This window comes from Felis catus, chromosome A2 (genome assembly GCF_018350175.1).
Source record: "Felis catus isolate Fca126 chromosome A2, F.catus_Fca126_mat1.0, whole genome shotgun sequence".
Lineage (NCBI taxonomy): Eukaryota > Metazoa > Chordata > Mammalia > Carnivora > Felidae > Felis > Felis catus.
This window is the reverse complement of record NC_058369.1, coordinates 82,065,206-82,081,382: the sequence shown is the minus strand read 5'-3', so window position 1 is coordinate 82,081,382 and position 16,177 is coordinate 82,065,206. Positions and strand designations below refer to the sequence as shown.

The window sequence follows — 16,177 nt, the reverse complement described above, 5'->3', positions numbered from 1 at the left end:
GGCTCCAGGTTCCAAGCTGTCAGCACAGAGCCCAATGCGGGGCTCGAACCCACAAGCCGTGAGATCATGACCTGAGCCGAAGTCAGATGCTTAACCGACTGAGCCACTCAGGCGCCCCCAGAATTGTTACTCCTAAGGATCACCAGTGGGTGGTAGCTAAAAAAAAAAAAAACCACACAGTTAATTCCTCTTCCATAATTTGTAGCACTGGCAAGGGAATCTGGAATTCTGATTTATTTCTAGCATGGTTATTACTCCACACATTTGACAAATTATTTTCCTTTCAAAGTCTCGGCTTTTCAAATGTTAATTATAAGTAATTATACCATTGTAATGTCTCTTCTCTACACACTTGCTTCCTAGATTTGAAGCCTTAATATTTTTACATCAACAAATACAATTAAAGATTTCTTAGTGGTGCTAAGTAATACTCTCTAAGTATGACATATTCCTGGCAAAATAGCCAGGAAGCTGGACTAAGTTAGCCATGGAAATTAAGTGCCTGTGTGATAGTATTTTAGTCAACCAGGGGTTACAGAGTAGGCAGATCAGATTTGGTTACTACATACGCTCCTGGTTCTGGGTTGAATTTGGGAAACCGGTCTTTCCTGAAATAAATAGAAAAAAATGTTTCTTTTAAAAATTAAAACAATTATACAAAATATTTTAACACATATAAGTTATACATAACAAAAACTATGTACCCACCTTAAAAATAGGATAATATCAAGACTTTGGAAGGCTCTTGTGTCTCTCTATCTGATCCTATTTCTCTATCCTTCACCTCTTGGAGGTAACAACTACTTAAACTTTGATCTTATTTGTAGTTTTAAGCTATGTAGATAGGTATAGATCTCCCTATGCAAAATATCATTTCATTTTGCTTGTTTGTGAACTTTAAATGAAAGAATATTATATGTATTTCTTGCTTTTTTTTCTTCTTCTTATATTCACATTACTATAGGTCATTATTTTTCACCGCTGTATAGTATTCCATTGTGGGAATACACAATGCAATGGTGGACATGGAGGTGCCCTGCTTAGATCTTCCTTTCAAGGAAGGGCTTGTCCCAGGTGCTGAGGGTAGTTAGCAGATAATCTTCTGCTGTCAGCCCCTTCAGGGATTGCCTCCACAGAAGGTTTCCTTCCTCACCCAAAGTCAGGACATGTTGGGTGTGGCCCACTTTTAGTTAGGGACTAAAGTGGGATATAAAGTCCTGACCATTTTGACTCAACAGAGGACAGCTTTGACAATCCATTTCAGTTTGAGAGCTTCTCCAATAGGGGATTCTGAGATCACCTGAGGCTATGGTAGCTTGTCTTCTCCCCACTTTGTGGACCTCCTTCCTTCCCCTTCCTCCTAAGGGTGTTAATCCCACATCCCTGAACACTCACTGGTAAGTATCATGGATACTAACCCATCTCAGAGTGCTTCCTAGCTTTGCTTATGCTTTTTCTATTGGTGACATTTGGGAAGTTTCTGGAGTTTGCTATTACAATCAGTGCTTTTACTCACTTTCTTATGCATGTCTCCCGGTGCAGGCATGCACAGGTTTCTCCAAGGTGGATATCTAACTGGAGTTGCTGAGTCACAGGCTATGTACCTCTTCATTTTTCCTGGGTAGTGCCAAATTGTTTTCCAAAGTAGTTGTTCTTATTAACAACCCCATTTGTGGTGTAGAAATGTTTTTGGTATTCTTGGTATTTCCAGATTTGTAATTTTTTGTCAAATGGGTGAGTCTAAACATTATGTCATTGTGGTCTGAAGTTGAGCATCTTTCTCTGTTTATTGACGATTCAAGTTTCCCTTTTATGAGATGTCTGTTCATCCTGTCCATTTTTCTATCGTGTTTTTTTTTTTCATACTTTTAAGAGTTCTTTATTCTGGTTTCCAGTCCTTGGTTCATCATCATATGTTGCAAATATTTTCTCTCATCCTGTCTTTTTCAGTTTGCTATGGGGTGCCATTGATAATTGAGAGTTTTTAGTTTTAATGTAGTCTAATTTATGAGTCTTTTCCTTTTTGGTTTGTGCCTTTTTGGATATTGTAAAGAAATCCTCTCCTATTTAGAAGTTACGAAGACATTTTTAAATTCTCAGGGTTTTGCTCTTTGCATTTTGTTTTCTAATCCATCTGGAATTTATTTTTGTACATGATACGATGTAGGAATCTGACGAGGGGACACAAGAGCCTTCAAAAGTCTTGATAATGTTCTAGTTTTAAGCTGGGTGGTGGGTAAATGGTTTGGTTTTGTTATTTATAGCTTACATGTGTTAAAATGTTCTTTTGTAAATTGTCTTGGTTTTCTGTATTAATCGTTCTAGTGACACTAACCACATAAACCTGCCTCTTCTCATTGACAGCAAAGCCACTTCCGTGACATATCACGTTTCCACATATGTATGGGTCTCCCTTCCTGGCTTCTTGATTTTGTTCCTTCTGTCAACTTAAGATGAAGACGTGTTAATAACTGTCTTTATGATAAGTCTTGATACCTGGTGGAGTAAGCCCCCTCACCTCGGCAGTCTTAAGGACCATCTGGGCTATTCAAAGTCCTTTGATATCTTATATATATATAATTTGGAATCCGCTTACCAGATTTCACCAAAACGTCTGTTGGAATTCTGATTTGAGTTGCATTGAACCTGTACATCAGCTTTGGGAGAATTGGCATCTTTACAATATTAAATCCTCCAACTATGAACCAAGTATAATTTCCTATTTATTTAGATTCTCTTTATGATCTTAATAAGTCTTAAAATTTTCTTCATGGAAGTTCTGCACACTTTTTGCTAGATTTATTTCTAGGTTGTTATTTTATGTTGCTTCCATAAATGGCACACTTAAAAATCACATGTTCTACCTATTGGTATATTGCAATACAACAGATCTTAGGTTATTAATTTTTTATCCAATGCTTAATATCCTCTTGCCATGTATCACTTTCAAGAAACTAAGAAAGTGTATATGGTATGCATATTTCTGAAGGTTTAAATGTCATCTGTATTTAAGACCAGAAAGAATGTAGGCTTCTTTGCGTATATATTCTTGCCTTCTTTGATATTCTTAGATCTGATACACAGATTGATTCATCTTTCAAATACTGTAATTGTTCATCTTTACCAGAGAAGTGATATATTTTACCAGATGACTGATTCAAGAGTAATGTCTTTTTGTTGCCTCCTATATACCCCCAGACAGATTTGGGGGCCAGAGGTCTGGCTTAGCCACATTGTTTTTTTTCATTGTTCCAGTGTTCTCTTGGAAGGCAGCTGTGCTCACCACTATACCACCAGCGCTGCACGCCAGTATTGATACTGCCCTTTTCGCTTTTCCTTCCCCTACCTTCCTAGCCTCCTTTTCTAATTGTCATACTTTTCTTACTGCTTCTTAACTAAAGCACCCCATCCTTTTTTTTTCTTTTTCATTTCATTCAGAATATGGGTATAAACCACATAATGATGTTTACTTTATAAGTTTAGGAATTATAATATCTCAGCACGTTGAGACAAATACTTATATGAATTATTTACAGCATACACGTGTTGTAGGTATAATCCTATCTTAGCACCTCCTGATCTATATATGAGCAATTCAAATTTTTGTGTAACACTGTGGGAAACCTCGTTGGAAGACAAATACTTTCATCTGATTTTTGTCTGAATGCAGCTGGGAACAAAATTTACACATTTGGCAAACATCTTCCTATAAAAGGAAATCACTTGTGTTTGGCAAAGAAGAGCTTGCAACGCACGAGAGTATCTGACAAACCAGCTTTGATTTCACGTGAACTGTGCCTTGCCAACACTTTAGTGTGGAGGTACTCTCCTTTTCTTCAGTAGGTTTACTTATGCAAGTATCTACATTTTTGCTTCATGAACTCTGAGGACATTGAACTGTAAAATTAAACCACATTTCCTCATTTGAATTGCTAAACTTCCTCTTCTGGACTTTCCAGTGATGAACTACTGGGAGAAGAGTCAGAATGAATAAGCAAAGAAGCTATTGACTACTTCTTTTTTAAAAGGGTGTGTCTAAACCATGAGCAACTAATCCGGGGAGGATGGGTTAATAGTGTGTGGTGAGACACTGGTGTCTGGATTTCCAACATTGCCAAATTTGTCTAATTCAGATGTTTTTGAGATGAGAACCGTGAACTTATTAACTACAGGATTATTTTAAGACTGCAGTTATTACTACATAACAGATCCACAAAGGCATTATTTTTATTATTTTTCAACTCTATCATGATTACATTATAAGTTGGTCCTAGTTATGTTATTTAATGAATATTGTTTAATATATAATACAAATATGTGATTCAGTGATTCTCAACCCTGGCTGCACATTAGAATCAGATGGGGAGTTTAAACACACACACACCAGAGACTGGGCTCCTCACCAGCCCAATAAAGTCAGGATAGTTCGGGTAGGGCTTGGGCATCCATGTTCTTTTAAAAGCTCCCCTAATCAGGGGCACCTGGGTGGCTCAGTTGGTTAAGCTTCTGACTTCAGCCCAGATCAGGATTTCGTGGTCTGTGGGTTCGGGCTCTACGTCAGGCTCTGTGCTGACAGCTCAGATTCTTTGTCTTTCTCTCTCTCTCTGCCCTTCCCGTGCTCATGCTCTGTCTTTCTGTCACTCAAAAATAAATAAACATTTAAAAAATTATTTTTAATAAAAAAATAAAAGCTCCCCTAATCATTCTAACCCAAAGCCAGAGTTGAGAACCACCAATTTAATGGAACAAGCATATATCATTTGTTGTAATCTGTATGGGGATTTTTAAAAATTGTTTAGTGTTTCGAAAATAGATGTGCTTTTGCAAGTAAATTGAATTTTCTTAGCGAGATTTCTTGTAAAGGAGTTTCTTATCTTAGCTGAAACCTTTTAAGTGTACTTTGGAGAGGGTCTCTCCCAGCATCCTTATAATCTTGAAAGAAAAAAAAGTACTTCTCAAAATATTGACACATTACATTCCAGAAGTTTTGAGTCATGTGCAGGATGAAAAAAAAAAAAAAAAACCTCCCTGAAATTCTCTTTAGATGTCTACAAAATCTACCTTAAAGGATTTTTTTTGGTAATTATCCATTTGCCTATTGTAAGCATGATACAGGAAACTTAGTTTATTCTGTTTACCTTTTTTCTGAGTTTGAGACTAGTCTGTGCCACTTTTTTGATACATTGGCCAAGTATCTGAACCTCATTGAAATTCAAATGTTTCATTAGTATAGTGGGCCTGTAAAAGCTGACACAGTGTAGATGAGCTAAAAATAACTCAGTAAATTGTAAAGTGCTATTTATCGGTGAGCTATTGAATCATACTATTCTCCTAAGAAGACTAGGTGATTATCCTTATTTTTAAATCAGTGGGAAGTGAGTCTGACAGCTCATTATACATTGAAAAGTGGATGTGCCCACGTTAAAACAAAAACAGCACTTCGCCCCCTGCCTTTACCTTGCTCTTAGAAGATCCAGGCAGCTTCTTCCTGTGAGGGAGGGGGAAGAGAGATGCCAGGATGATTCCTACATTTTCTACAAACCTGCTCTTTGTCTTTTGAAATGTTTCCCACCTCCAGTTCCAGTACAAGGCTCCAGGTCACCAATTATCCTGTTTTGTTTTGTTTTTCTTTTTAAATCAGGAATACAAACTGAAGTTTGCTCTGAGTTGGAGAATGTTTGTCATATGTCTTGTCTGAATATTGAAACTTGTCATGATCAACATAATTTAACATCTAAAACACTATTCATGTGTGGGGAAAATGAGTCAAGTTGAAGCAATTTTGTGGAAATTAGGGAAATATGTATTTCTCTCCAATTAATGATAATTATTATCAAAGCTGTATCTACTAATGTTTAAATCCCTTAATTGTAGGGGCGCCTGGGTGGCTCAGTCGGTTAAGTGTCCTCCTTCGGCTCAGGTCATGATCTCACAGTTCATTTAGGCTCTGTACTGACAGCTCAGAGCCTGGAGCCTGCTTTGGATTTGCCTCTCTCTCTCTCTCTGCCCTCCCCTGCTCACACCCTGTCTCTCTCTCTCTCAAAAAAATAAATAAATAAACATTAAAAAAATTTTTTTAATCCCTTAATTGTAGAATTGAGAGGAATATACTAAAATTTTGACCAAAATATGATGGTCAGTTAAGTTACAAGTTAAATGTTTTGTATAAAGGACCTTTCTATCTTTCATCAAAATATGGCTTTCATGCAGAAAAGTACACAGATCATAAGTGTACAGCTCAGTTAATATTCACAAAATGAAACAGACCCTTGTAACTAGCACTCAGAGCAGGAAAGAGAACATTAATAGAACCACAAAGGTCTCACATGCTCCTTTCCAGCAATCACTCAACTAGCACCATACGTTCATTTTGCCTGTTTTCGAAACTTGTGTATAAATTAAATCATATCGTTTGAACCTTTCTTGGGAGGGGGCAGGATCTTGGCTTCTTTTGCTCAGTTATTTATGTTGTACATCATAGCAAGTTATTATGACTGTTGTACAATAGGCCATTGTTTGGGTATCCTACAATTTATTCATTCTTTGCCTGATGGATATTTTGGGTTTCCAGCTTGGGCTATTATGAACCATAGTGCTATAGAAATTACATGTGTCATTTGCTGAAATAAGTGTATATTTCCATTGCGATATATGTACAAGTACAGTTGCTGAGCCATGTATGTTCGGCTTCAGTAGCTACTGCCAGTTTTCCAATATATATTCCTGTTAGCAGTGTATGACATTTCACTTGCTTCACATTTCTTGCCATCCCGTAATATGAAAACATAATTAGTTAAGGACTAGTATTGTAATCTTTAGGATTAGTAATACTAAAAGATTGTATAACAAATTAATAAGTAGGAGAATGAAATGAGTTTTTTTATTAATCCAGAAGAAGGCCAGAAAAACAATTGAGTCGTATAGAAAATAAATAGTAATATCGTTGATACAAACCCAATATATCAGTGATTAAATGTAAATGGACCACATACTCTAAAGGATGTTGCTTGTAAGCATATCTTAGGTGTAAGGACACAGGAAGATTCATAATAAAAGGATAAAAAATGTTATGTAAGTCCTAATCAGAAGACAGCTGACGTTGCTATACTGTAATCAAAGTAAACTTTAAAAGCAAAAAGAGGGGCGCCTGGGTGGCGCAGTCGGTTAAGCGTCCGACTTCAGCCAGGTCACGATCTCGCGGTCCGGGAGTTCGAGCCCCGCGTCAGGCTCTGGGCTGATGGCTCAGAGCCTGGAGCCTGTTTCCGATTCTGTGTCTCCCTCTCTCTCTGCCCCTACCCCGTTCATGCTCTGTCTCTCTCTGTCCCAAAAATAAATAAACGTTGAAAAAAAAATTAAAAAAAAAATAAAAAAAATAAAAGCAAAAAGAATGTATTCATGATAAAGGGCATTTTATGGTGAAAAAAGGGATTAACTAGTCCAGCTCCTGGTTAAAAAGCTATGTGTGATTTTTCAGGCACAACCGTATGCAATTGCAAAAGCTTAGGGATGCCTGGGTGGCTCCGTTGGTTAAGCATCTAATTCTGGATTTCAGCATCGGGCTGTGTGCTGATAGCGCAGAGCCTGCTTGGAATTTTCTCTCTCTCTCTCTCTCTCTCTCTCTCTCCCTCTCTCCTTCTCTCTCTCTCTCTCTCTCTCTCTCTCTCTCTCTCTCTCTGTGTTTCTCACCCTGCCCCCCCCCCAAATAAATAAAGAAAGAAGCTTTACCTGGCAGCCCTCATGGGGGGAAAGCTGCCCCTGCCCCCCAACCAGACTTGGTGCATAGCCAGTGCACTGCAGTTCTCCAAGGGAGTTGCAGTCGACTCAGGCCCCCTCTGGGTGGCCATCATCTTATCCATAGCTGCGTTCTCAGCTGGGGTGCCTTCATTCAGAGGCCTCTTTATCAGGAGCTATCAATACAGACCTTCTTTAGGTACCTCTGCTGAAACCACCCCAGGAAAAGGAGGGGAACCTTGAAGATACTCTTTTTCCACACTGACTCAGTACTTGTCCATGTTAGGTCTTCTCCCTCTCTCTGCCCTGAGAACCCTAGGGTTCACAACACTGCAGGAGCCTTTTGTTGAGGGCTCCTTCAGCAGTGAGAGATTCCCCACCTCTCTACTGATCTACCTGACCCTCCACCACATGTCATTCCATGGGAGAGAATAAACTGAGAAGTTGATGCTTTCTCTGGTATAGACTCTTCCTTATACTATCATAGCCAGTGAGAAAAGACTTGACTATTACTTGCTTTTTATCTTGTTGCTTTCATCTGATAACTCTGCTGAGTTCCTAAATGTTAATCCACCAGGAAGCTATAACAGCACTAAATTTTTATACCTCTAATAACATAGTTTCAAAATACATAAAGCACAAACTAATAGCTACTTAAAATGTATTGAAGTATAACATACAGAGAAGTATTTAGGTTAAGAGTGTACAGCTCAGTGAGTTATTGCTAAGCGAGTATATCAGTATACCCAACACATATTGCATTACCAGCACCTCAGAAGGCTCCCTTGAGATACCTCCCAATCACTAGATCTTTCCTCTTCCCTAAAGGTCACTAAGTAGATTAGTTTTGCCTATTTTTAAACTCTATATAACAGAATCATCAGTATGTACTCTTTTGTATTTGGCTTTTCACTAATATTTGTTAGATATGTTTTTAAACATTCCCTGTTAAATATTAACTTGCTATTATTATCATTTTAGGTGTTTTAGAAAATAATTATGAGAGCTTACGTATACTAAATGTTGAAAGAAATGGAAATGTTATTTATACCTATAAGGTATGTATGCTTTTTTATTGTGGTATGATATGCATGACATAGAATTTACTATTTTAACCATTTATGTTTTTTCACAGAATTTTATGCTATGTCTTACTGACGGGTAAGAATAAGTGCTGGCATTTAACTTTTAACATGACTTTTATTTTATGAGATTCAACAAACTAATTGAAATTGAGTCTTAGGAAATATTTTTTTAAACAAAAATTACACACAATATCTGACCCAGCTCTCAAATTTTTTGAATAAATCAAGTTCCATTCTTCAGAGGAACAAATGCTAAGTGAAAGACGTTTAAACCTAATTAATATGTAAAGTTTTGATCTTTGAAACATATTAAATATGATTAAATAATCTGTTTAGGTATCATCTGTTTTGAGGCATTATTTAACATGTTTTCAATGTTCAGTGTTATCAGGAATGAAAATTTAACTTTACTGATTACTATAGTAGGGAAACGTGAAAGAATAATTTTACTGGCCAGTTTGCTTTGCGTAGATGTATTACTGTTTTTTGTTTGCTTGCTTTTTGTTTTGTTTTGTTTTTTTTTTTGCTTAGAAGTTATTTTAAGTTGGGGCACCTGACTGACCCAGTCAGTGGAGCATGCAACTCTTGATCTCAGGGTTGTGAATTTGAGCCCCATGTTGGGTATAGAGACTACTTAAAAATAAAATCTTTAAAAAAAATAGTTATTTTAAGTTGTGTCTATAAGTATGCTGCATTTAAGGAAACTATATGATTCACAAAGTTTTACTTATAGGAATATCATAGACTTGTTTTAGCCACTCCCAATCTCTATCATATATAGTATATGAAATAAAAGGAAGTATAAAAAGATTCACTCCTTTACTATGCTCTGTCCTACTAGCCAGGGTCCCCCCAGTCTGGGTCCCCCAGACTCACCAAACTGTACACTCTTCATTCATTTCACTCTTTGAGCCCCTATTACTAGTTGAAACAGGTTTGGTCCCTTTCTGACATGCTACCTTTAGAGTGCTAATTGCTAATATTGATTGAATTATTGCAGGTTTAAGACTAACAACATCCTAACTTCCTGAACAATGGTATATAATAAATATCTGGTTAATTTTTTTAAGGACAATAAGGGAAATGTCTTCTTTGGATTATATGACTGCCAGACCAGACAAAATGAGGTAAAAATTACTATAATTCATAGATAACTCATTAGTTACTTTATTGTTTTTAGAGATTTTTACTTCTTTCTGCCTCCTTTTTCTAGATACATATTCTCATTTCATTTTCTAAAAAATTTTTTTGCCTCCTCCCTTTTACCATCTCTTGGACCATTATCTTGAAAAATGAATGAATGAATGAATGAATGAAGTGCAAGAACTCCTGGACCAAAACATTACCTGAGGTTTCTTAGTCCTTTGAGATTTAAGCAAAATTGGCTCAAATCAATTATCCAATATTCCATAGGAATGTAGGAAGTCCAATGCCTTCCTGAGATTTGTGTGTGTGCTCTCACAAGTTTAGGATCTCATATTGACCTCTGGCTCTGTGTTCTTCTCCTTAACCTTCACTTCTCTTACTTCTTAAACATCCAGGTATAGAACGCAGCCTCCTTTTCTTAATTTTTCCCCAAACCACCCACCTCGAGCAATGGTTGATGTGACAGGCTTACCTAACTCTCGGTGTAAATACAATGGGGTCCCTTTGTGCCTATGTAAAAGCAGCTTACAAATATTAAGGGACCAGGAAGTCTAGAAATGTACCCTGGCACAGAAGGTTCTCTAAACATACTATTACCTGAAAAAAGCAAATTGCCAGAATAATACATTTCATTTATGTTTAAAAAAACTTTCAAGAAAGTATGCAATACATATGCATAAACATATATTCATTTAAAAAGATCTGCAAGCCTAGCGAGTAAATAAAAACATGTTTCCTTTTGGAAGGTAGTTCGTACTGGGTGAGCATAGCAGGGAGCTTTGACTTTTTATTTGATGGTGTCTGTGTGTTTTAAACACTGAGACTATACTCGTGTTATTTTATAATTAAAAAGATAAAACACTAAAAATTAAGTGTGTACAACCATAATTCTTCTTACTTATAACTTAGAATCCCTCAGAGCAAGAGTCAAAAGAGACCAAAATGTCTGAAATGAATTGAGAGCCTTCTTATTCACTCAAAGTCCACTTTTTCTAATCAAGTGTTTAGTGACTTCTCAACATTTTTCAACTTCTGGCCATAGGATTTTAGTGTATTCTTGGTACTTTTTGTATCTATAGGTACTAATTACTTTCCTAGTACTCCTGCCATGTGTTGTTTCTCTTAGCCTGTTCTCTGCTGAGGTCTAAGACTCTTGATCTTTTCTTACCTTCTCAGTGTATTGTAAGAGAGTTTGCCTAATATAACTACAATTGTCTTTATTTCCTAAATCTGCATGTCATATCCTCCTCCTGTATGACCATTTTCATTTTCTTTAATATTTAATAAGGAAATGGAATCTTGCTTGTTCAAACAGCAAAAAAAATTTTTAAAAAATAAAGATTAAATAAAAACAGAAGATTACTTTGCCAAGGCTCTGAATATGAGAGTCTTAGAGGAGATGCACTTGTGATTGTGTCTTAGCCATAGTTAAGGCAATATCATAGGCAATTTGGTTAAAACTTTACTTGTCTCAATAATTATAAGAGCTGACATCTGAATGCTTATTATGGGTGGCAGACATTATAATAAGTGCTTTGAATGGATCATCTCACTTGATCCTTCTAAGGATTTCATGAAATAGGTATTATGATTTTTATTTTACTGATAGAGATTGTCCAAAGTCACACAGCTAGTAAGTGGCACAGTCAGAATTTGATCCTGTGTTTAACCTGGCTCCAAGATTTAAACTCTTAACCACTTGGCCATGTTGCCTCATGGTTAAGCTTCAGTGCCAACTCTGGTCTATGATTGCAGACTTTTTCTTAAAAAATAATCTGAGGGGCACCTGGGTGGCTCAGTCAGTTAAAGGTCCAACTTTGTCTCAGGTCATGATCTCGCGGTCTGTGAGTTTGAGCCCTGCATCAGGCTCTGTGCTGACAGCTCAGAGCTTAGAGCCTGCCTGGGATTCTGTGTCTCTCTCCCTCCCTACCTTTCCCCCTCTCTCACTCTGTCCCTCTCTGTCTCTCAAAAATAAATAAAAAGTTAAAAAAAATAATCTGAAGCTTCTCGGTATGGATAAACTGGTTCATTGATGGTTCTTTAATAAAAGGTCTTGCCACCATGATACCTGTTTCAGAGCTAAATGGGAATTTGAATTCTATAATTGTTATTTAACACAAAACTCCAAATTAAAAAATAATTTTGTTTTAACAGCATCTCTATACATTTGAAAAAGACTTGCACGTTGTCAGCTGTTCTGTCAATAGTGATAGAACTTTGCTTGGTAAGTTGGACTCTTTTATTGCTACATGTCAAGAACGAAACTACATTTGTTGAGTTTCAAAGCATTGGACTTTTGCTATATTTGACTATTCTCTAACAATGATTTTCTGGGAGGAGATGCTCCTGGGAGATTAATTTTGAAATAAAAAATGTGTGGAATCCACCTACAAAAAAAAGAAAAAAAAAGACTTCATTCTGCGTTACCTTTATCATCCACTGACAGATTTTTTGAGCCTTCACTTATTTCAGGTCTAAATGGTAAACTTTAACCAGCCACTGCATGGATCACTTGCTAATGGATTATTTTTTTCTTTTTCCATTAGCTGCGAGTTTAGTTCATTCTACTAAAGAAGGAAGAAAGAATGAGCTTCAACCAGGTATGACATAGTTTTTAGTGTCTATTGAAAGATGAAGATTTATTAACTAAGTCAAATTTCAAACATCTTTACAAATAGCTTTATCTCAGAACGAAAAGGCAAAGGTCATGAAAATGTTTTTTTATTTTTTTCAAGAGAACAAGAAAGTACAGAAAATAATGTAACAGTGAATAGTAGAAGTATTAAAAAGGCATTTAGTACCTGCAGACTAAATAAACACTGAGGACACACTAGAATCCTATGGTTCAGAAGCTGGTGTAAATGGCTGGGCTTTTAAAGGGTTGATATTCCTTCAAGAATGAATTTTTGTTCTTAACATCTGGTGAACTATTGAGCAGTACATAATACACTATGAGTAGTCCACCAATTCTAAATAAAAATTCCCATTTGCCAAGGTCACTTTGTAGTTTATTATCTATGTGATACTCCCCCCTTCTTTTTAACATTATGTGTCATCCATCTGTCCAGAACTCAACAAAGTGCCTGCAGTGGGTCAGGCACTGTGTTTGATGCTGGGAATGCAATGTTATGCAAGAGAGGTGTGGCAATTGCCAACCTGGTGAGCTATAGAGACTAATGGTGGGTGGAGTGCCCCCTGGGGCATGGGTCTCATCTTCAAAGGACAGCAGTAATCCCTGTGGGAGCAGCTTTTCAATTTATCAAGAGAAGTATGGACCTTTATGTAAAATTTTAATTTAATCAAAAAAATTTTAACATTTATTCATGTTTGAGAGACAGAGCATGAACAGGGGAGGGGCAGAGAGAGGGAGACACAGAACCTGAAGCAGGCTTCAGGCTCTGAGCTGTCAGCACAGAGCCAGACACAGGGCTCCAATTCAGGAACCGTGAGATCATGACCTGAGCCAAAGTTGAACATTTAACTGACTGAGCCACCCAGGTGGCCCTAAAATTTTATTTTAAATATTGGCTCAAATATTTTTTAAAAATTCTGCTCAGGCAGTGATAACCACCTGTGGCTGATGTAGCCCATGGACTACTACCATTTTTCAATCTCTGGTCAAGTTCTCATTTCAGTCCCTTACTATTCCCATCCTGCAGCACTTCCCATCTGTTGTGTTTATTCGGGGCTTAAGCTCCTTTTGTTAGCATAGTTCCCACTCAGATGTATTCTTCTGTGGTTGTTATGTGATGGAAAAACTTCTTGCACCTTCCTTCCCCGTGGGGCTTATGAGGCAGTCCTGGGTTCCCACAGAGTCAGCTTAGAGGGTCAACGGAAGCAGAGTCAAGTCTGGATGGGATCTTCTCAGGGACCTTGGCACAGAGATTATGGGAGATGCTGCTGGGCAGGAGGCTCACCTGGAAACCTCATCATCTATATGATGATCTATACCATCCTTGCCTTCCCTCCTGCCGTGTTACACGGAGAACCACAACAGCCACCTTCCCTCTTGAGTGCCATGTCCCCCTCTTCACATCCTCTGCTCCTCTTAGAATGAAGTGCAATGCTCACTTCAGAACTGATGGAACTGGACTAGTTTAAGTGAAATAGGATCTAAGACATTGGTGTCCTGACCCTAAAACAAGGGCATATGACCTCAATCTCCTTTACTTAAGAAGAGAAAGGCCTCGTCTCTTGTGCTTCTCCCAATCACAAGCCTGGGCATCTCTACATATCCTTGGATTAGCTCCCTGTGCCTCCCTGTTCTTTTTGGCCCCTATTCCTATTTGCCTCTGGAATTCTTTATTATGCTGGTAAACCAGTAGAACCTATATTCTTCACCTGATGTTTACCATCTATGCTTGATTGTCATGCAGAACAGTGACGATTATGTACATTACAAAATGCACTTTCAGACCAACTTTACTGTAAATTTTATTAAATTAAATCCTATTCAGATATGCTTACTCTTAAAGTTTGGTGCACTTCTGGTGAGATCATCTGATTGCATCTTTAAAAATACTAAAATGAACGTTGTTAGTTATCGTATTGGCTACCTCATGCTTTATATCTTCTCAGCTCACCTTTCATGCCAGCTGCCATGGTAAGAACCAGCTCCCCGCAAACGTAATTTGACAGACAGTGCCTTAACTCTGCTGCTCTACCTGCTTCTTGCTTTGTGCCCAGAGCCCTTGGGAAATTCTGTTTGCTACCTACATGCGTGCCACCTGGAAGCATGGCTGGAAAGGATTCCCAGTAGCATAAGCCATGACCAACCAGGGGCCAAGGAGCTGAAGGATAAATACTCTTTTTTCCATCCCTTAAGTGGATCATTCTGAGGGCACGCTGCATGCAGCTCAAATCCCACAGTGGTCACAAATTGGATTGGGTTCCTTACAGTGGTAGACTCTTCTTCCTGTTTCATGCTGCCCACTCCCTCACGCCAGCCCTCAGGGCTAAAGTGATCCTGGCCCCTGAGATTATTTCTTGTCTTGGTTTGGGTTTTCCCCCCAAAGTAGAGTCTGAGGCAAGTATTTGAATGAAATTAGTTTATTTGAGGGATGATGCTAGGAAATACTATTAGAAGAGTATTTAAGCGGAGATCTGAAAGAAGGGAGGGAGCAAGCACATGGTGTGGGGAAAGCACATTTCTGGCTGTGACCACAGCCAGCACAAAGGACCTGAGGCCAGAGTGTACTTGATGGATTTGCTGATCAAGGACAGTGAGGAGGTTAAAAGGGGAGAAAAAAAAAAAAGGATAGTGAGGTCAGTGAGGCTGAATGAAAAGGGGCAAATCAGTAGGAACTAAGGCCAGAGGAAAACGGGGTCAAAGTACAGACAGATCATGGAGACCCTTATGAGATCTTCGTTCAGTTAAGAGTTTAGAAATGGTGTGACCAGAAAGCACTGTAGAATCTATTATAATGTTTTGCCCTTTGAACAGTTATTTTGGAAAGCCTTATTTTATTTGTCCATGAATGACCTGATAAGCCATTCAATTATAAAATGTGGTTTGCCTGGAGGTGTTGTTTAACACTCTGTTGCTTATGGGATTTTTCCATTGTAAGTGAGACAAACTGTCACATCTTTCCTATGAACAATACAGGGTTCTTTGGTCCACATATTTTACAGCACAGTTTTTATCAATAGTGCTTCTCTTGTTGGCTATGGCCATGGCAGAGTTAATGTTTTGTTTGGAAAAGAGGGAAAAAAGAGATGCCTGGCAGTCAGTAGAACATGTGACTTCTGATCTCAGGGTCATGAATTCAAGGCCCATGTTGGGTCAAGCTTACTTGAAAAAAAGAAGAAGAAGGAGGAGGAGGAGGAGGAGGAGGGGGAGGAGGAGGAGGAGGAGAAGAAGATAGGGAGCCTGAGTGGCTCAGGCGGTTGAGCTTGGAGGAGGAGGAGGAGGAGGAGGAGGAGGAGGAGGAGGAGGAGGAGAAGATAGGGAGCCTGAGTGGCTCAGGCGGTTGAGCTTCTGACTTTGGCTCAGGTCATGATCTCACCGTTCATGGGTTTGAGCCCCGCATCGGGCTTTGTGCCATCAGCTCAGAGCCTGGAGTCTGCTTTGGATTCTGTCTCTCTCTCTCTCTCTCTCTCTCTCTCTCTCTCTCTCTCTCTTTCTCTTTCTCTGCCCCTTCCCCACTCACACTCTGTGTGTGTCTCTCTCAAAAATAAACAAACATTAAAAAAATAATAAAAAAGATTTAGGGAAA

General features: G+C 38.2%; 1 protein-coding gene across 9 annotated transcripts in view; it reads left to right on the top strand.

The window, feature by feature from the left end:
• The window catches only part of GSAP (gamma-secretase activating protein), a 90,745-nt gene that overhangs the window by 2,112 nt on the left and 72,456 nt on the right, over positions 1-16,177 (top strand). For all 9 annotated transcript variants that reach the window (XM_023250295.2, XM_045052300.1, XM_023250296.2 and 6 more), the window contains exons 2-5: positions 8,713-8,789; positions 9,887-9,943; positions 12,117-12,186; positions 12,509-12,562. In XM_023250295.2, coding sequence (XP_023106063.2) covers positions 8,713-8,789; positions 9,887-9,943; positions 12,117-12,186; positions 12,509-12,562 — 258 coding nt within the window. The remainder of the gene's footprint in view (positions 1-8,712; positions 8,790-9,886; positions 9,944-12,116; positions 12,187-12,508; positions 12,563-16,177) is intronic.